The sequence below is a fragment of the Pelodiscus sinensis genome, chromosome 2 (genome assembly GCF_049634645.1).
Source record: "Pelodiscus sinensis isolate JC-2024 chromosome 2, ASM4963464v1, whole genome shotgun sequence".
In the NCBI taxonomy this organism is placed as follows: Eukaryota; Metazoa; Chordata; order Testudines; family Trionychidae; genus Pelodiscus; species Pelodiscus sinensis.
In genome coordinates this window covers 242103627-242125710 of record NC_134712.1, presented here as the reverse complement: position 1 = coordinate 242125710, position 22084 = coordinate 242103627, and the positions used below count along the sequence as shown (strand labels likewise).

At 41.7% G+C, this 22084-nt stretch overlaps 1 protein-coding gene across 4 annotated transcripts in view; it reads left to right on the top strand.

Annotated features, from left to right (window-relative positions):
* The window catches only part of DPP6 (dipeptidyl peptidase like 6), an 865367-nt gene that overhangs the window by 826897 nt on the left and 16386 nt on the right, over positions 1 to 22084 (top strand). For all 4 annotated transcript variants that reach the window (XM_075922772.1, XM_006129324.3, XM_075922771.1 and 1 more), the window contains exons 17-20: positions 7480 to 7527; positions 14495 to 14593; positions 17036 to 17105; positions 20898 to 21092. In XM_075922772.1, coding sequence (XP_075778887.1) covers positions 7480 to 7527; positions 14495 to 14593; positions 17036 to 17105; positions 20898 to 21092 — 412 coding nt within the window. The remainder of the gene's footprint in view (positions 1 to 7479; positions 7528 to 14494; positions 14594 to 17035; positions 17106 to 20897; positions 21093 to 22084) is intronic.

The following is a 22084-nucleotide window of genomic DNA, read 5'->3' as shown; positions in this document are numbered from 1 at the left end:
AGACAGGGACCTTTGCTTAGCTTTATAACATTTCTTTGGCAGAAGGGCAACAGGGAGTGAGAGAATATCCACCTAAATAATACAAATTACTGTATATGTAATGTTACCACCTTAAGAGAAATCAGAGTGAGCAACATCTTTCTCACTTGCATTCTCTTCTTTGTATAAGGGATATCTTTATTAGTAGGAGACTGATTAAGCTTCCATTAAAACACTCCCATTATCCTCAATGGAAATTTGATCAGGCCCTACTTGAATAGTACTTTAACTTTGTTTCACTCCAAAAACCTTAGTTCAGTGATTGGGGGGAAGTTTTGTTGTCACTGTATATTAATAGCTGAAAAGTTGTACCAGTTTCTTCAGAAATATTTAGCATTGTTTTTGAAACTGACTGTCTATTTACCTTACTACCTACAAAACAAAATTACTAGCCTCTCACCATGAACTGTGATGATTCAGTTCCATTCTGAAACCATTTAGCAAACAGAGAATGAAGGAATCACATTGTCCATGAACAAAATTTGCTGTTAATAGACTGAAAATCAGACTACCCACATCACTCAAACTGTATAATGAATACACCTACTGTGCCTCCATTCATATCTGGACTGCACAAATGGCAAATCTTTCTGAAATGAAGAATGATATAAACTTGGCCACAGTATGTTTTTTCTATATCAGATCCTCATCTTATTTATACTGCCATAAACTCTGTAGTAACAGCATTGACTGTAACACAGTTCTTGTTTGGCTTACACTGATATAACTGACATCAGAATCTAATCCACTTAATTTGATTGATTCCTTGTATTCTTTATAAAGGAAAAAATACCATACTTCTGTGCTACTTTTTCCCTTTCTGGGAGAAATACATATCGGGCTGTGTCTATACTGGGCCACTTATTCCGGAAAATCAGCCGCTTTTCCGGAATAAGCTGTGAGCTGTCTACACTGGCCCTTGAATTTCCGGAAAAGCAACGACGCTCTACTGTACAAAATCAGCCGCTATTCCGGAAAAACTATTCTGCTCCCGCTCGGGCATAAGTCCTTATTCCGGAACACTGTTCCGGAAAAGGGCCAGTGTAGACAGCCCAGTAGTCTTTTCTGGAAAAGCGCGTCTACATTGGCCACAGACGCTTTTCCGAAAAAAGGGCTTTTCTGGAAAAGCAGCCTGCCAATGTAGACGCTCCTTTTCCGGAAAAACTGAAAACGGAATAGTATTCCGTTTTAAGCAGTTCCGGAAATTCATGCCAGTTTAGCACAGCCATAGTGTTGTAAATCTCAGAAGTGTAGCCATGTTAGTCTGTAACTTTAAAAATAATGAGCAGTCCTGTGGCACTGTAGAAGTTAACAAATATATTATACTGTGAGCTTTCATGGTAAAAGCCACTTCATCAGATGAATTGGAGTGGAAATGACAGAATCCCACATATATATAAGAGTGAAAGCATTTTCCTGTCAATTGTGGGACCAGTGTTAATAAAGCTAATGTAGTCAGGCTGGACGTGTCCCAGTCATAGCTTTTGATGTGTAAATGTGAATATCAAAGGCAGGGGAAATTTCCTTTGTAGTCCATTAACAAGTTAGTATCTTTATTCAAGACCAATATTATAGTTTCAAATTTGTAAATGAATTCTAGTTCAGATGTCCCTCGCTAATCAGGGGTAAATTTCTTTTATAGAAGAATGAAGACCAATATTATAGTTTCAAATTTGTAAACGAATTCTAGTTCAGATGTCCCTCGCTAATCAGGGGTAAATTTCTTTTATAGAAGAATAGCTACTTTTAAATCCATTATTGAATATCCAGGGAGGTTAAAATGTTTCCCTATAGGAGACACGTGTCTTACAATTCCTGATGTCTGATTTGTATCCATTAGTACTTTGTCATAGAGACGTCCAGTTTAGCCAATATACATGGCAGAGGGGTATTGTTGGCACTTGATGGCAAATATCACATTAGAGAATATACAGTTATATGAGCCCCTGTTGTTGTGGCTAATGTGGTTATGTCCTATGATGGTGTCGCTTGTATAGCTATGTGGAGTTGACACTGGGGTTTGTTGCAGAGGTAGGTTCCTAGATGAGTATATTTGTGGAATGGTGTGTGGCTGCTGGTACGTATTTGCTTAAGTTTGGAGGGCTGTCTGTAGGTGAGGATTTACCTTTCTCCCAAGGTCTGTGAGAGTGAGGGGTCATTTTCCAGGATAGGTTGTAGATGGTTAATGATGTACTGGAGAGGTTGAAGCTAGGAGCTGTAGGTAATGACCAGTGATGTTCTGTTATTTTCCTTGTTGGGTGTGTAGGTAACAATAACAGTTAATAGGTATACAGTATAGGGTGGTGTTTATGTGACCATCACTTATTTGTACTATAGTGTCAAGGAAATTGATCTCTTGTGTATGCTAATCCAGGATAAGGTTGATAGTGAGGTGGAAATTGTTGAAATCCCTGTGGAATTCTTCAAGATGTCCTTCCCATGGGTCCATATGATGAAGATGTCATCAGAGTAGTGTAAATAGAGGGATACCAGAGGATGGGAGCTGAGGAAACATCCTAGGTCAGACATAAAAATGTTGGCATATTGTGGGGCTATGCAGGTACCCATAGCAGTGCTGCTGACTAGAAGGTATAAATTGTCCCCTGTGCTCAATAACGTTAAAACTAGCATTTGCTGTGTCCAATGGCACATCTTAACACATGATTTTTTTTACTGAATGTAAAGAACTAGCAGTAATCTGAAAATAAGTATTTTGCATGAAAAAATTCAGAAAGAAAATTTAAAAAATAGTTTTGTTTGGTTTTTTCAAAAATTTTCTAGGCTACATCTACACTTTTGCTGCCATAGTAATATTGGTTAGGGTGCAGGGTTGATGTTGTTAGTGGGGCTTTTTTGTTTTTTGTTTTGTTTTTTTTTAAGGACATAGATGTACTCCTTATGTAGACGCAAGTAGAGCTGGCATAAAAGTGCTTTTTTTCCTGGATTGCTTATGTTGATTACCAAGGCAGTAGAAGCAATACTGGCAAAAGCACTTGTCTGCTATAGGTTGGACCTCTCTGGTCCAGTATCCTCAGGACCTGACTGGTCCTTGGTGAAGGATTTTTCCGGCACCCTGCTTCTGGCCCCCCTGCCTCTCCCCGCCCAGCTTCCTGGCTCCTCCCTTGCAGCCCAACTGAGCCACATGCTGGCTCCCAGACTCCCCTTGCAGCCCACCATCCTGCAGTGTGCCGAGTCTCTCTGATCCTGGAACAAAAGCTTCAGAGGGGTAATCGAGTTAATCTATAACAGGAAAAACTTAAAAAAACAATAGATTAGTAGCACCTTAAAGACTAACAAAACATGTAGAAAAGCACTAATACTCCTGTCATCTGAAGAAGTGGGCTGTGCCCACGAAAACTCATGATACCATCTACATCAGAAGTGGCCACCCCGTTCCGGATGAAGAGCCAGAGCAAAGAGCCGGATCAGCACAAAGAGCCGGAGCAAAGTTGTAGAGCAAGAAAAAAAAAAAAAGGCCTGCCCCTTTAAGAAGCGTGTTTCTATGCTTTTTGGCCTCAGCAGGCTCCTGCCAGCCACCACCATATTGGAAGCACCAGACAGCTTCCCTGCCCCAGTGAGCACAGGGGCCATTATAATGGCGTGGGCCATTCTCAGGGGCACTAGGGCGGCTTCGCGAGCCACACTGATGGGGGAGGAGGAGAAGAGCCGTATGTGGCTCGCGAGCCACGGGTTGACCACGCCTGATCTACATGTTTTGTTAGTTTTTAAGGTGCTACTAGTCTATTGTTGTTTTTTAAGTTGATCCTGAAACGTCAGTGGTCATGCGGGACCACAGATGTTGTCAGGCCAGAGACTCCCAGATTTTAGAGGTGCAACTTGTAGTATATGCTGCACCTACACAATATATATATGACATAGTTATACTAGTAAATCTTTTCTAGTGCAGATCTGACCACTGACATTTTCCAGTTTGTCAGTGGAAAAGAAAATATTTGGATGTCTGTCAGTGATATTTTTTGTTTGGAAAAAAGGCAGGTTGGGGGGCAGTCAAAAATAAGTTTTGACTGAATATTTTCAAAAAGTTTCACAGAATTCCATGGCCAAGATTTTCAAAAGTGACTTGTGATGGGCATGTGCTTTGGATTTTTTTTTTTTTTTTTTTTTTTTTGTCGTGGGGCACTGAATATGAGGAAAAGGAAAGTGTAAAAAGAAAAGATTCTTCAAGGACAGATGCTGAGCACCATCCAAAAATCAGTCTGTTCGACGGAGTGTTAAGTTGGACACCCAAAATAATTTAGTCACTTTTGAAAATACTGGCCTATAGGGAAAACAAAGAAAAAAGAAACAATGGTGCTGCTGAATGGATGTGTTGTTTATATTTTTAATCTTGAACATGTATTTCAGGGCTTGATCCTGCCAAGTGCCGAGCAGCTCACAAATGGACAGTCCATTAATTTCAATGGGACTGCTCATCTGCTTAAAACTATCCCATTGCCTAAGTGCATTGCTGGGTGGGTGCCAGAGTTTTCAGAGCTTTTCAGGATCAGGGCCTTAGCTATAGGACTGTTAGGGCAATAATAACTCTCAAAATAATAATTTCAAAATAGTGTGTCCACACTATAGGGAAGCCTCGAAATTTGTTTGAGGCAGTGTCCATTAATGTAGACATGCTGCCTTGACTTAGAGTAATTAGTTCAAAATACTCTGGGGAGTAGTTATTTCGAAATAGCTGCACCAGAGCGTCCACACTACTGCTATTTCAAAATAACTATTTCAAAATTAGCATAGTTCCTTGTGGAAAGCAGGAGTTATTATTTCAAAATAACCAGCCCCTTATTTTGAAATAATGGACTTAGTAGTGTAGACCAGAGCTTAAAGTGCCTATCCAGTTCACTTTCCACATGCTCACAGCCCATGCAACTCAGAGCATGCTGCCTGCACCCTTCAGATCACTTGTGCCTTGAAATTGTTAGCACAAGAGGAACAGTGGAAATGCCACAAGACTCTTCTGAGCCCCTTCCAATGCCACCTTAAAGACAGTGATGGGATAAGGTTTCTAACCAACCTTCTGGTGGGTTTCCCTATACAGCCAGTTGTAAACATTGCAGCCTCAGCAGGTTGCTTAGCCACACAGCATTCATGAGCCGCATTGGAAATATACACTATATGTGCTTGGAGCAAACCCCTGCCACTAAGATTTAAGCCTGTGCCAGCAGGGAAGGGAGCCCTACTGACAATGAACCTACATTGGAGCCAGTGCCTCAGAAAGATTCAGGGTAGAAAGAGCTGCCAGGAGCTCCTGTCTGTCCACAAAGCTAGACTGTGATGATGATGGGCAATCACTCATTGCCAAGCATTATTATTTTCCATGAGAGTTATGGGCCCTCAGGTGGCTGTTAAGGCCGATCCTTGAACCACAAGTTATATTACAGTGAGGACAGATGTTTCTAGGTACAGCAGAAGGCTGCTGACCATGACTAGAACCTAGTCTCTCCTTCCTCCCGCACCTCTTCTCCTCTTCAGCATGTCATCGGGCAAATTCACAATGCAGGGAGCTATTGCGTAGAGCTTGTCTCCATTTTGAGTGATCCTGGGCGATTGTCTCCCAAGTGTCAATGTCAATGTTGCACTTCTTTAAGTCATCCTTTAGCAAGTCCTTATAATGCTTCCGTTGGCATCCCACATTACAGTATCCTTTCAGCTGAGAAAATAGGACCTGTTTTGGGAGGCGATGGCCTGGCATCTGAACAGCGTGACGAGTCCAGTGAAGTTGCTGACAGATGATCATTGTCTCAATACTGGTGGTCTTTGCCTCTTCCAGAACACTGATGTTAGTACGCCTGTCTTCCCATTTGATCTTCAAGATATTGCGGAGGGAGTGCTGGTGATATCTGTCAAGGACTTTGAAGTAGTGTCTGTAGGTTGTCCAGGTTTCAGACCCATACAATAGTGTTGGAAGAATGACAGCCTGATAGACACGAAGTTTAGTGTCTGTTCCAATGACATGATCTTAAAAAACCCTGAGCTGTAAATGAGCAAAGGCCACACTGGCACAGCTCATACGATGTTGGATTTCTAAAGCAATATCTGTCCTTGATGAAAGACAACTTCCAAGGTATAGAAAATAATCAACATTCTCCAGTGCCTCTCTGTTGATTTTAATAGATGGGGCACATGGTACCTCATTTGGAGAGGGCTGATGGAGCACTTTGGTTTTCTTGATGTTGAGGGTGAGACCCAGACATGCATAGCCTGAAGATCTTTCTCAGTGTGGGCAAAAACTCCATTGACATTAGCACACTGAAGTTCCATGACAGATGTGGTGGAAATCTTACTTTTATCTTTCAGCCTGCTAAGCCTAAACAGCTTTCCATCCATTCTGTAGATGATTTCAATGTCAGCTGGGAGCTTCCCAGCAATTAGGTAAAAAATGACTGCAGTAAAGACTGCTGACATGGTTGGGGCAACGATACAGGCCTGTTTCACTCCTGTTTGTACTTTGAAAGGTTCACTCTGGGACAGCACTTTACTGTCTGTCCACAAAGCTAGCATGTACTGTACTGCCAGCCATAGTGTGCGCACTGGATGACTGGGAGTATGGTCCCCCTGCCACTAAGATCCAGCCCTCACTATTGTTCCCTCTTATTGCCTGGGTGTGGTAATGGGAGAAGACAAGGAACACGGTTAGTAACCGGATATTGGGTTTGGTGGACTGCTGGTATGAAATGGTTGGGCAGTCTTCACCTTTCTGCCCTTTTCCCTACCTCTCCTTAGCACACCTCTCCTGTGACTCCTCCAATAACAAAGGGCAGCCTTTAGACTTTACTGTCAGTTTTTCTGCTAACTTCTCTGAGAAAATCACTCCCTCCTGTTAGCAGGTATTTGCACAGTACCTACCATAGTTTACACAGAATCTAAGGACACTGATCATGGCCTTTGGATGCTACCTCAATATAAATATTAAACAATAGTCACTCTGTTTACAAACTGGTGGATACACATTGCACAGTAGCTATGCAGTGCGTCTCTAGAGTGAACCTGTGACCTTTTGTATTTTTGGAACCTACCCGGTGTTTGATTTTAAAAAAATTTACAGCATCTATGTAAAAGCAACTACTAACCAGTGCACATCAAATGTGAATGCTTTTTGCAATGATGTTTGTGTGTCATTAGAATAAATTAAAAAGCAAATGATTGAATTGTGTTTGTGCTAATTAAAATATTTACAAATTTGAGAAAGATGCATTTATTGTCCCATCGGGAAAGGGTCCTTAAACCTTTCATGTCTTGGAGTTTATAGTGCTGCCATTAATTTATAGGCTGTTATGTATACCTGGGTGATTGGCTGTTTAGATTACTCTTCCATGACACATAATTCCTAAGAAGTCTGCAACTTCAATGGATTAGAAAATGGGTTTATATGTACACATATATATGCGTTTGTTTTAACCAAATGCCTTTCTTTTCCTTCTTTTCAAGGTCCAAGAGTTCCAATTGTGACTGTTCATAACATGACAGATAAACAAAGTAAGTACTGGGCTATATTGTGCACATTGTCAAAGAAAAGCAGTCAGGCAATATAATAAAACACAGCCATTCTCCATTAGACTTTAAATTGGAAGTACCCAGACGTGCCTATAGGTGGGCCACAGAGGCATCTTAGCTGGAACTGAAGGGCCTAAACCAATATGTGTTGTACTGAGCAGATTGTTAGGAAGATGGTGCACCTCGGGTGAACCTCTTTGTGCTAGAGGCACAATGTGCATGTTTTAATTTTACCTTGCCCTCCCCTCCCCTGCTATGTGTTTCATCTACCAGTTGCATGTTTTTGTAGCCTCAACTGAAATTTCTTTGAGGCAAGGGGTGCCTTTTAGTAAGGGTTTGTACAGCACCTAGGACAGACGAACCCTAGTTGCTGAAAGGAGCCTTGGGCAATACGGTAATACAAATAATAAGCAATATGCTTGAACCTCTTTAATCCAGCAATCCTGGGAAACAGGGAATGGGACTGTATCTCATATGAAGCCAGAGTGTGTTAACCTCCCCCTTTCCATCTCCCCCACAAGATAATAAACAGTTTTATAGAGGACAGATACTGAATTTAGTTAACCTGACCCTCACACAACCCAGACCTGCAAATGGCTGTGGCTTCACTTTAAACATGCCCAGCTCTTTAAAACACAAAGAAATAGAGGCAAGGTCCCTTCTCTGCACAGCTACTATCTGGCTTGCCCCCATTACGATCCAGAGCCATATTCATACATTTCAACTGTAAGCAGTGTGAGGTGGGAACCCTGTTTTCACCACGTCTGTACGATGGGTAGCACATTGGAGCCTTGTTTTGTGTATCTGAGGCTTCTAGGCATTGCCATAAGGCTGATGATAAACAGTAAGGAGGCTTGATATGCTCCAGCTTCTTTTCATGGCCCTGGCGATGCAAAGCAGCTGTCAGTCTGGTATAACTGGCTTTGCAGCTATTTAGTGGTGCCAGAGCAGCTCCTAGTTGCCAGAGTGTACCAGTGAACCTGGCCCACAAATGCAGAGCCTGCTAGGGGATGAGTACCTCTCACTTCCCTTTGAAGGCTGTGGATCTGAGGGCACTTTATAGGAGTCTGTGACAGGAGACAAGCCTCAAAGCGGTAGCCATGTTATCTGCAAAAACAACAAGGAGTCCTGTGGCACCTTAAAGACCAATAGATGTATTTGGGCACAAGTTTTTAAGGGTAAAAAACACTTTGTCCATGTGTAACTGCCACAGGGCAGATTTGAACTTGGGGCCTGTAGAGCTTAGCGTAGGAGCCACTACAGCATAAGCTCAGCTTAGACTGTAGTGCTCCCTTGTTCTTAGTGCTTGCTCTCAGTGCCAGTACATGGGACAGTGAACCACACTAGGTGTGTGGGTTACACCTGGTCCATCTATCTTTGGCCAAACTACAGCTTATTCATGGCTCCCCAAACAGAATATAAATCCCCCTCCACACATTCAGCCGACTGTGGATGAGCCGATGAGCGGAGTTAGTTTTATGAGCTGATCTATATGAAATTGTGACATGTCAAAGTGCTGTGCTTCTGGTGGAAGGAATAGTCACAGCAGCGTGAGTGGCAGCAGGGTATAGCCACCTCAAAGTGTAACCCATACACCTAATGTGGTTCCACTGTTCCATGGCACTTAGACCACTTACAGTGAGATAAAAGAACAAGGGAGCTCTACAGTCTAAGCTGCGTGCCAGGTGGCTTTATAGCCCAAACTGTAAAGGGTCCTATATGAAGCTTCTCAGGTCCCAGGTTCAGATCTGCCCTGTGGTGGTTACATGTACATCTGACAAAATATTGTTGATCAATGGAAGTCTATGCCCAAATAAAGCTGTTAGCCCTGGTCAACATTAGGGAGTTATTTCAAAATGGGCAATTCTCTCATGCATTGGGATTAGCACTGAAGAAACTGTGAGGCCAAGAACTTTGTTATCAACAACAAACCCAGAGTTGAGCAGTTGTAAGAAATGTGATCGAGAGTGGAGGGGTGATGACCAGCTCAAGGAAACCAAATTTGTGCTCCTTCTGCTCAAGCTAGGGTAATCAGGATGATGCAAACAGTGGGAAGGGCTCACTGCCCTGAGTGCATACCTAGCATCTTGGACAGATGTGAACTTGAGGTGGCTATACCCTGCTGCCATTCACGCTGCTGTGACTATTCCCTCCACCAGAAGCACAGCACCCCAGAGAAGCCCTGCAGCTCCCTCTAGCTCTGTTGGACACCACGGATCCTTCAAAGTACCTTTTCTGGTGGTCCCCAGCATGGCTACCCTGGAGCCACCTTTAAAACAGGGTTGGCACCATAGACTAAGCAGTGTAAAGTAGTTATATTGGCCTGGGCCTGAGCTTGTTTTTCTGCAGATGTACTGCTGGTTTTAACAGGGGGAATAAGAAAATGGGGTAACTATCCCCAGGTCTGGAGAACTCCCTCTCTGGGACCCAATGCAGAGCAGATGGAAACAGTGCCAGGGAGGTAGGACAAAAGCAGATCCAAGTACAAAAAGAATTGCCAATGTGTGGAGCTGGGCCCTGGTGAAAATGCAGCTTCTGCAATGCATAAATACCAGCTGGTACTTAAAGATAGGTAGTTGATGCTAAAACAGTCAAAGAGGCTCAGAAAATAACCTCTTTACATTTCAGGTTAATAATATAGAGTATATACTGCAAACATGCTGTTTCGATAATCTCCACACACTGTGTAAGTACCTACCAACTTCTCAGCCTCTCTGTAGTCTCTCCAGCTATTATGGTATATTAGCTCATTTTGTCTCCAATGGAGGCTTTGGCTTGTTCCCCCTCCCCCCTCACTTTGTACCAGTTTAAGTCAGATGTAGCCGCATTACAGTCAGTAGAGTTACAATGGTGTAAATTAGAAGAAACTGAGAGGAACATCAGGGCCATAGAAAAAGCTGAACTTGAGCCAAGGTAATTTCTGTGTTTCTGCAGGCTACCCAGTCCTAGGAGGCTACAGCATTAGGCTGTCAGAAACATTTCCACATGCCAGGGATTGCTTCATAACTCTGTGAATTGCAATTACAAGGAGGCTATGTGAGCTCATTATTTTAAGTAACTGAGAAAGTGGCCTGTTTTGTATCTGCTTGTTTTCTGTTTTCTCTCAATGTCAGTGAAACTAAGAGCATGACTAAAGCAGTCAAGATTTCGTCCTGATTTTGGACTTTTGCATGCAGGTGATTTAATTGTTGGACATTCAAAACCAGACTGGATTTTTTCTTTCGATTTTCTTTTTCCTTTGATATAAATATTTTGATTTTCTGATTGCATTTAACAGCATATTCCTTATAATACTCTCATAATATTGAAGACAGGATCATAAATGACTATAGACAGTGTTATCATGGAAAGCCCAAAGCAAATAAAAGACTTCACTGAAGTGGCATAAAACATACTGAGAATGTTGATGTATATGAAGAGTTATAGTGTGTAGTATTTATTGCATAGTATTTATTGCACAGAAGCTGCACAAAACTCATTTTCTTTGCTAAAATGCATGATTTCTACCTTTGATTAGTGTTTCCCTTGTTTCCTCATTTTCCAGTTTTCTTCTGAATAATGGAGACAGTTATGGCAGTTGCCTGTTACTGAATTTGTTCATTTAATATAAGACCTTTACTCAATAAAAAGCATTTGTCTCAATATTCTGCAGTAATCTGATAACAATGAGTCACGCTGAATATTATAGAGTGCTTACATTTAATTAAGCACTGACCATTTGTACTTCACAGTCTAGTGTTCCCTGTAGTCCTAAAGCAGAAAAGAAAGTCCTTTAGGAGCTGTGCCAATCTTTCCTTATTTCCTTCACTCTGTTCCTGCCTTTCTCTGGATGCAATTATATGAACAAATAAAATGGCTTTACTGAACTCCCCTGTGTGACAGACCTCTTTCTGCTGATAAAGCTAGTTGTGTGGGCCATAATTAAAAGGGAATTCTAATATTTAACTAAACTTAATAGACTGTTGCTTTGGAGCTTTTGTGGGGGTTATGAATTCAATAGAGATGAGCCAGGCTATTCAAAAACATGTTGAATAGTCATTGAACCATTATAGCCACTTGCTGAAAGAGCTGTGAAATGTATTAGCTGGTAACGACATATTTTTGTGCTGTGCGTGCTTTTCTATTCACTGGAGATGATGGGCATGACTAAATGTGATTCAGAACATGATTGTGAACTACCTACAGTATTATATTTTCAGGAGGGCCTGAGGGAGTAGTATCCATAAGCATAAGTATCATTAAAATGCACTTGTAGTCAATAAAATGTGTAACTGGAGTTGGGAGGTTCCACGTTATATTTTACTCAGTGTCTTCCAGATCAAATAGGCCATATGTATTACGATTTCATAGGAAAAATAATTCTGGTTCAGACACCCAGCTTACAGAAGATGAAGTGTTCATGGGCCCACATTTCAAGAAGGATGGGGTCAGAAGGATGGACCCCTTCTGGAAAAGACCCTTGTATGTAGAATCTGAGACCTTAGGACACACACATGAGAGTCATGAATCAAGCCCGTATCCGCCAGATTGTGGCTTTGAGAATCAAAAGGCACTGTCCATTGTCACAGCCCACTGTATTAAGGAGTAGAGGGAAGATATAAACTAGTTCCCTGCACCCATGACACAGAAAAGATAGCCTGTGCCGAAGTATTAGGGTTCAGGTGTGTGGTGCAGAATCTGGGAACCTGAGAGTTACAGCTGGCCCTTGACTGAGGGAGGCTAGGGTCAGGCGAGTGCTTGGTTGAAGGCCTGCCGGTACAGGGACTACTCCTCTGACAGAGTCATTTCTGGCACAGCCAGTCCATTGGAAGAGTCAAAGAGTTGGGCTTTGATGGACCCCAGTGGAAGAGGACATTGGATTCTCCCTGGAATGGAACATTCTGGTCCTGCCTTGATGATTCAGGCTGGCCACTCTGGTTGTGTTGTTCAGTGTAATCATGGCTGAGGGAGAAAATAGAGGCACAATCTCTAGGGCTATATCTATGCAGCAGTTATTTTGGAATAACCGATGCTATTCCGAAACAATATAGTCTGTGTCTACATATCAAGCAATTATTTTGACAGTATGTTGAAATAATGTCAAGCTGGAGGACTTCTTACTCCAATTCCTGTAACCCTCATTTTACAAGGAGTAAAGGAAGTCAGAGAATGCTCTAACAGACTTCCTGCTGCATAAACAATGCCAAACGTTGAAGTAAGCTATTTCAACTTAAGCTACGCAATTGACGTAGCTCAAGTTGCACAGCTTATTTCAGCTTTAGCCCTGCTGTGTAGATGCGCCCTAACAGTTTTGGGAACCAGGGAGTTGCTGTGGCACTTTGTTTCCAATGGCCTGACCTAAAGAGTTGTTAGGAGATAGGGGTCCTTGACGCAGGGCAGACTTCATTTCCTGAAGGGAATGACTTAGGCCTTCTCTGTCAAGGGGAGGAAAGAAAACAAGTCTTGTCAGAAAGGCTAAGAATGGAACCTGGCCTGCAGGAAAGCCATGCACGATCAGACACAGTTGCTCCATGTTGGGAATCCTGGCCTACTCTCCACTTAGCATACATTGCTGCTAGGAACCTTATGGGTACTACAGCTGAGTATAGGGGGTGGGACAGCTCCAGGTCCATCTGTAAGCTGTTTTGGAGAGAAATAGCTTAGCTGCTGGCCTCCTGGCTGGAAGGGAAGGGCCATCTGGAGATGACTCACCCCATGAGTGCTGGAGAATTTGACTTCAGAGCAGAAGGCTGCTCAGCTTCTACGTACAACCTGGGGAGAAGGAAAGGGACTGCTGCTGGGAAAATAGCCAATCAGGAGACAGGGACAGTTTAACAGGAGCCAATGGAATAGCTATGAGGAAGATGCCACTCTTGGCAACTGCAGGATAAGCCTATAAAATAGGGCCACTCCTGGTCCCAAGCACCCATGAATCCAGTCAAAGTGGGCTCAGCCCTCAAGCTGGGAATCCTGAAACTAGGACACTCATATTTGGTGGAACATTTGAAAATCTAGGGCTTCGGTCTTAACCACTAGAATCCTCTGCCTGCTGGATACAGAGCATAATGCTGACCCAAGGAAGATATTTAAAATGTGAGCAAGCTCTGCTGCAATTCGTAGACCAGTGTGGTAGACAATAACAGGGTTTAAAAAGAAGCTAGATAATTTCATGGAGGTTAGGTCCATAAAAGGCTATTAGCCAGGGGATAGAAATGGTGTCCCTGGCCTCTGTTTGTCAGAGGCTGGAGAAAGATGGCAGGAGACAAATTGCTTGATCATTGTCTTCAGTCCACCCTCTCTGGGGCACCTGATGCTGGCCACTATCGGCAGACAGGCTACTGGGCTAGATGGACCTTTGGTCCGACCCAGTACAGCCGTTCTTATGTTCTTATGTAGACGATGAATGATGTTCTGTTTAGAGATTTCATTGACTTTTAATTGTTTCATATTGATTTCACATGCCTGGAGAACTCTCCAACAGAATATCTTCCTCAAGAGTGAGTCTGAACATAAACATGCACCAAAAAAACCCTCTTCTCCAAATCTACTTGAACTTCAGAGTGAGCTCTTCAAGGGAATTGATTCATCCCATATCTTCTGTTGCTTTGTCTGAGGCTAAAACAGTTACAACATCTAGACTTACAAGGCTAGATCCTCAGCTGGTGTAAATCCACTTAGTCCGATTGATTTCAGTGGGTGCTAGTGTATACCACTCTTGATCTGGAATGAAGATTTGTTTTCTATGGGATACAGAGCCTATTATAATTTTTTGGATATAGAGCACATTTCAGAAATAGCACAAAGTATCTATTACATATTAACTGTGCATCTCTCACCATAGACTTCAGACGGGACAGCATGTCTAGTAGGAAAATATATAATTTACAAATATTAGGGGCATGGGTAAAATGTTAAGTTATCTATAAATAACTTCAAAGGGTTTGTGCGGTTTCTGCCCTTATTCTTTTAGAAATATTTGAGCTGGAGGTAAATGAAAACGTGCAGCTGACTGTCAATGACAGGCAAATGCCTAAAGTGGAGTACATGGAAATCAAGATAGACGATTACAGTAAGTAGCTTTTTTCTCCTTGTTTAATTATTGTGGTGAAATAGCACAATCATCTTGCCTGGATTGGCAGGAGGAAAAATTACTGTGGCTCTCAGTAATGTTGTCCTGTTTGGGAGGTAATTTGTTAGGGTATGTTGCATAGAAGGAAGTTATTTTGGAGACAGGTGCTGATGAGGAAGGAGGAGACAGAAAGAGAAAAGGATACAAATTAGATTTGATATTCAAAAAAATCATACTAGGAGGTGACCTAATATGGCTCAGCAGTACTACAGGGTGTGTTGGCTCAAACGTGACTGGTTTATTAGTTAAAATAGGTTGGAAATGGAATATTGTATGTGCTTGCTAGCTACAACTGTGGCAGTCTCTGAGCACAGAGCAATAAATTGCAGTAATTCAAGCAATAGCCAGGATACAGGCATGTAAGAGATTTTTAGTCTCAGTAACTTAAATTTGTTCATGAAACCCTGTAATTTGATAGAGGTTGAGAAAAGCAGATGTATAAGAAAAGCAAAGTAAGATCTTATTTGCAGAAGAGAAGAGTGAAAATGGAACAGTTTAAAAATGCAGAATGCAGGTAGCCCTATTTTTTTTGGACACTTCTTAATTAAATATTCTTTTCACATCTTGTGTGCAAATGAGGCTAGACTAAAGGAAGAGGATGAGGGCAAAGATACAAACAAATGTACATAATATAGACAAAGTTAGAGCCAAATATTTCCTGCCAGCCTCCTTAGCTGCACCTACAACATTTGTAAGAGCATCTGTTTTATTACATGCAAGATCCACATTTGAAATCCCAAAATATGTAATGACTCCTACAGATCTTAATCTCTGCATGGCGTTTGTGTGGTTATACTTGACAATTCAGAAGCAGTTAAGGAAACTGGGCTAAATATATGTTCCTTGATACTTCCCCTACGATGGGATTGGTCATAGTAGAGATTTTCTTCAAATGCACAATGGTGAAAACAACCTTTCAAATACAACATAGAATGACACAGAAAAAGGCATGAGAGAGGCAGTGTTACTGCATAATCTGGACTAGTGAGTGGTGTTATTAAACACAAGGCCAAAAGCCGAGTCTCTGCAGCTATCTGAACACTGCAGTAATTACCTAAAATGCTCTGCCTCTAACATTGTTGTTATGAAGAGAAATTGATTCATAGAAAAAAAGGAAAACAGAGCTGTGCATTTCCTGAACATTTTGGGCAAGGACAGAAGATAAGTGACAGCCTATCATTAAGATCCTGCTCTGTCCAGACCACATGAACCATTTCCTAATCATATTTTGAATTTACTATAAATAACTCAAGAACTGTTGCTGGCATTGATAACTGCAGTTGTTGGTGAAAGTATCTTCTGCTGATCTTCACTAACCTGTTTTTGTGTGTAATAAATACAAGCTGATTGGATTTTTTTCATGTGCCTTTGCCATGTGTCCAAGGCCTGCCCTAAAGGCGTCCGAGTCATGGGAGCAGTGTGTGCCACGTTTTATGTATATTTAAAGTCAAATAGTGTGTCTCTAACTGTCCCTGGGCCATTGCAGTCCATTAGCATTCAGATGGAATAAGTAATTAGACTGAATATCAGAAAATGATTGCAATATAAACCACTTAAATCTAGTGGTTAATCTGTATATTAATTGTATTGAAAATCCTGCTAATACCAATTTAATTGCCATGCCTTTGGTAATCTGGATTATAGTTAATATTTTAAAGACAAATGGTGTCTCCTTAATGCAGAAATCGTTTGTATGGGAGCAATTTCATATACCGATTGGTGGTCAAGAAGTGCATTTCAGAGCAGTTACATGAAGTTTTTGGGGAGTGTCATAGCACAACTGGGGCTGACTCAGCTGTCACATGCACTGATCTTATACCAATGTAACTCTGTCAACTTGGAGTTACTCCTGCTTTGTATTATACCAGAGAAGTGAGATCAAAATTGAGGGGCCCAGAATTTAGTATTAAGAGGCAAGTCCAGCCCCTAAGTATCTTGAAGCCCCTACACCAGAAAAATTCTAGCTGTCAGATCATCAACTATATTTTAATTGGCAATTGTACTTTCACATTCCTTTTGTCTTAAGCTATCATTACCCTCTTTTTTTTTCTTTTTCTATTTTGCTTCCCAAAAATATTGATTCCTGGCAGTGTCACTCATCCAGCTGCCTAAAGGGAAAATAATAGCTATTGCCAGATGTTAATTGCATGTTGTGTAAGTGATGCATGACTAAATAGCTCACTCTAGGTTTAAATTTTTTGTTACCTCAGCTATAAAGGTCTGGATTTTATCCTTAATTACATCTGTGATTTTAGGGTTTTACTTACCAGAGCATCGTATAAAATGCTGTTTTATTTCTGCTGCTAAGTAGCCACAACGCTGTAAAAATCTGTTATAGTTATCTCAACATTCCCCTTGTTGTTATTTGTTACTTTTGCCTAGAATTGCCAATGCAAATCTTAAAGCCAGCAACCTTTGCGGACACCATACACTATCCTTTGCTACTGGTTGTGTAAGTTTTCTTATTTTTATTTCTAAACTGTAATTCTTATTTTTATTTGTTAAGACCAAAAAGAAATCAAGATCAGAGCTCTAATATGCAAGGTGCAATAGAAATAGAAAATAAAAGATGATTCCATGTAAGGCCCATATTCTGTAAAGAATTACACACATGCTGAACTATACACACTCTGGGTATGTCTAGACTACATGGCTCCATCGACGGAGCCATGTAAATTAGTTTACCCAGCACAGGCAAAGAAGCGGAGATTTAAATAATCCCCGCTTCATTAAAATAAACATGGCCGCTGCGCTGTGCCGATGATCAGCTGATCCGGCACAGCGTGGTAGTCTAGACGCAGATCGGTCGGCTGGGGAAGCCTTTGCTGACCGATCCTGTAATCCTCGTTTCACGAGGCATAAGGGATCGGTCGGCAAAGGCTTCCCCAGCCGACTGATCCGCATCTAGACTACCGTGCCAGATCAGCTGATCATCGGCACAGTCTGGCGGCCGTGTTTATTTTAATGAAGCGGGGATTATTTAAATCCCCACTTCTTTGCCTATGCCGGGTAAACTAGTTTACATGGTAGACTAACTGAAGTGTAGGAGCATAAGCTTTCGTGGGCAAAGACCCACTTCGTCAGATAGTGTAAACCTCTGATAGTTTACATGGCTCTGTCAACGGAGCCATGTAGTCTAGACATACCCTCTGAGTATTGATATTGACTTCAAGAAACACACTACATTTAACAGAGATCTCTTATACCTAGTCAAGTGCTGTGTTTGATACTGACTACAGACAATACTCTCTGCATGCAAGTCCAACTTCTTTAGACTGAGGACACATAGACAAAGCAAGTAAGCTTTCATGGCAGCGGGTCTCAGAGCCTAAGGTCTATTGACTTTGGCTCATGCAATAGCCCTAAAAATAGCTGTATAGACATTCAAGCTGAGTCTGGAGCTATTTTTAGTGCCAAAGTGTAAACTCAGGTCTGTAGACCCAGGCTCTAAGACTTGTGGCTGTGAAACCCTACTTGCCATGTAGACGTACCCAAAAGATCTGTATAGTTAAAGCCAGAGTGATAGCAAACCAAACCCACTAGGAGCCAGCTATTTCAGGATAATAAAGGAGATGTCTTTAAAAGGAGAGGAGGGCTGCCTATGAGAGAACAAGTCACATGAAAACGTCAGCATTTTTAAAAAAAATTCTAATCCTGCTACCTTTCAGGGTCAGCTACAGAGTTTTTCAATCTGCTACTGAAATGTGAAACTTCCTTCAAGATCTTCAAATAGATTTTTCACTGAACAATTTGTGTCATCTCTCTACCACACATAACAGTGCTGGCTCCACTCCCCTCTTCCAAATTGGTTATTATCTCTCTCAACCCCGGCTACAAACACAACAAATTGCCTCGGGCAAAAATAAACACAGTCTTAATGAAAATTCACTTTAAACCTAGCAGAGAGTTGTGAAATCAGCTTTTTCTCGATATTGCACCTATTAGGAAGGACATTTTTATTTAAACCCCTGCACATCCCTCCCTCCCATGGCTCCTGAATATTATAATTTCAGAGAATCTCTTAACATGACTGGCTGAGCCCACTCACATTAGAATACTATATTATGGGATGCATAGTCTTCCTGCTGTTGAAGAATAGTTTATATGTTTACTTTTTAATGGGCTATTATAGCCTCTGCAGCAGCTTCAGCCTCAAGTTAGTCTGCCATGTGGTCCTAGAAATAGAAGTTAATAACCAGCCACCTCTGTCTAAAAGTAGTTTTCCTCATCTCAGCACCAAACTGTTAATGGCATTTATCCCAACAATTGAGCTGTCCTTACAGCTAGGTCACTGAATCACTTAGCCCCAGATCCTTAAAGATTTTTCAGGTTCCTAACTCCCATTGATTTCAAATAGGGATGCACTTTGCCAAGAGAAAGGCTTCTGATATGGGAATGAAGGAGGCAAAGATGCATTGCTAATGAATTCCAAAACATCACCCTGCAGCTTCTTTCAATGAAGGACAAAAGCACTGCAGTAAACACGCTACCACATCACAAAATTACTTCAGCAAAAACATACTTCATTATACAAGTGCTTGAGGAAGATTGGTACTCATCAAGCTAACAACACTTGATTAGGCTGCCTCTGAAAGTGGATGCTCCTGGGCCTTTGTGGAGCGAATGCAAATAACTTAAGACATCTGCATGTTAAAATATCGGGAGAAGTTTTGTTGTGTCTCTGGGAGCCCAAAAAAGCAAGGAAAGTGGGTGGAAAGGTCATTATCCTGAGTCATTTAGAACTAATTCAGCAAAATGTCCTGTCCCCTGCTCACCCTATTTCTGTGGATGCATTGTAATTTCTGCTTTGTGTATTTGTGTGGTCATGTGTGTTTCTTAAGACCATTTAGGACTGAGTATCATCAAATAGCATGCAAGCTAAGGCCTTGATCTTAGAATGAGAACTTCATTGATGGAACCTAGTCTGGGAGTGCAGGGCAGGATATGGGGGAGAAGTCTGCCTGCGCAATTCTCTTCCACATTCAGAATTTCTCTGAGAGGGAGCCCTGTTCGGCTGATCACTCTGCCCACTCCAGAGTTGCAACCAGAGCTGAATTATTATAAAAGTCAACTGTTTTATCTTCAGTTTTGTTTTGTAATTTGCCTTTCACTTGTATCTGTTTTAAAAATAGATACATCAAGTGATATTCTTGAAAGAGAGAGTAAGTTTATGATGGGTGACAGGGGTCTAACGGCTCCAAAGGCATTACTTCCCCCAAACTTCCTGCAGTGTTCCCAGGCGAGGCCCTTCCAGTTAATCTCTGCCAGCAACCCTGCCAGAGTTCAGCCCCTTCCAACTGGAGGGACGAGGGAGAAAGGGGAAAAAAACGTATATTGGGGCCAGTTCCTCAAGCTGTGCATAATGGCATAACAGTATTAACTTCAGTGAAGTTACGTCACTACACCAAGTTGAGGATCTGGCCCATTTATAGGGATGCTTCAGAGTTACACAAATCATGGTGGCAGCTGCCATATAAGAATCTAGATAAATAGCCAGGAAAACCTCCCTGCATAGAAATCATAGAATCATAGACTCCTAGGTCTGGAAGAGACCTCAAGTCCAACCCCCTGGCCAAAGTAGGATCAACCCCAACTAAACCATCCCAGTCAGGGCTTTGCAAGCCAGGACTTAAAACTTTAGGCATGGAGATTCTACCACCTCCATGGGGAACTCATTCCCGTGCTTCACCACTCTCTTAGTAAAATAGTTTTCCTAATATCCAACCTAGACCTTCCACACTGCACCACTGCTTCTTGTTCTGTCATCGTTAACTACTGAGAACAGCCTCTCTCCATCCTTTATGGAACCCCACCCCTCCTTTCAGGTAGTTGAAGGCTGTTACCAAATCCCCCCTCATTCTTCTGTAGACTAAATAAGACCGAATCCCTCAGTCTATGTCTAAACTGCAGGCTTCTTTTGGAAGAAGCTTTTCTGGAAGAGATCTTCTGAAAAAAATCTTCCGAAAGAGAGCGTCTACACTGCGCAAGTGTTGAAAAAGCGATCTCCTTTTTACCTCCCTGTAACAATTCTGTATTAAGACACATCTCATGACTTTCTTGTTAAATCTCTGGGCATGCATGTGGCATTGGTGCACACTGGTCTTCAAATTCACCTTCAAAAGGAAAGACTACACAGCCACTTTTAAAAGGAGATTATGGGACATGAAAAGTCTCTAGTCTTTGGCAGCCTTGACATTGTTCCATTGAGCATTAGTAAGATGGTTTGTATCTGTTCTTGTTTCAGTGATGGAACGCCTGGTAGCCAAAGTGTAACAGAGAAGTTTGAAGTGAATTGGGAAAGCGTACTGGTCAGCTCTCACAATGCAATTGTGATGAAGTTTGATGGCCGTGGTAGCGGATTCCAAGGCACTAAGTTGTTACATGAAGTTAAGAGAAGATTGGTCCTTCTGGAGGAAAAGGATCAGTTGGAAGCTCTCCGGTGAATGACACTGTCCAAATTGCATTTAATATTGAAATGTGTTCTCAAAGGCCCTTCATCTGTATCTGGACACTAGAAAATACTTTAAGGCCCTGATCCTGCAAAGAGAACTGCGTCAGTAAGGCTATGTCTACACTGCTCTACTGTATCCAAGGAACGCATCTGCTTTTTCGGAACAGTTTCCAAAAAAGAAGACGTGTTCTTTCAGCATCCTCATTGTATTTCTCATTGTATGAGGAACAAGAGATGTTCCGAAAGAAGAGGTTTTTCTGAAATTTGGCCCCATGTAGATGGGCCAAATTTTGGAAAAGCCTTTTCCAGAAAAAAAAGATACTCAAATTGTGTATCTTTTTCTGATATAACTCTGCAGTCTAGACATAGCATGAGATCCCATTGAAGTCAACAGGGATCTGTGAAGCAGGGGTGGGAAAAGTCTCCTTACACAATACTCTTCCAGGATCAGGGTCTCCCTGAGAGAAAGCCCTGTTCATCTGGTCACCCTTCCCCCTGCAACCAAACTGACCTGTTGTTATTGTTAAAGTCAATTAATTGTTTTGTCTCTCTAGGTACCACTCAGCAATGCATCTCCTATTTGAGTGCTCTTATGTAAACAATTGAAGAAACATGATAAATTGAAAGGATAAATTCACTGCAATATATTTCAATATGGGAAGTAAAATATCAGCTAAATAATAATTCCATGTACCCAAAAAACTTATCTTCTGATATTAACATGAATAGAGGCTGAGATAAAGGGCTACCTTTGAAAAGTCCAAGGGTCTGTTTTGAAGTATTTGGGCAAGTAAGAGAAGGAGAAATCTTAAAAAATGGTTGGGCTAGATTGAAGGCCAGTTCAGTTGTTAAGAGAAAGAATTGTTTGAGTCCTGGGAAGTGTTGCATAGAAGTGTTGCAAAACCACCAGTGTAATGCATGCGATGTGATTACAGAAATAGCATAATATATAGGAATGGTGCTTCCACGCCAGTATATAG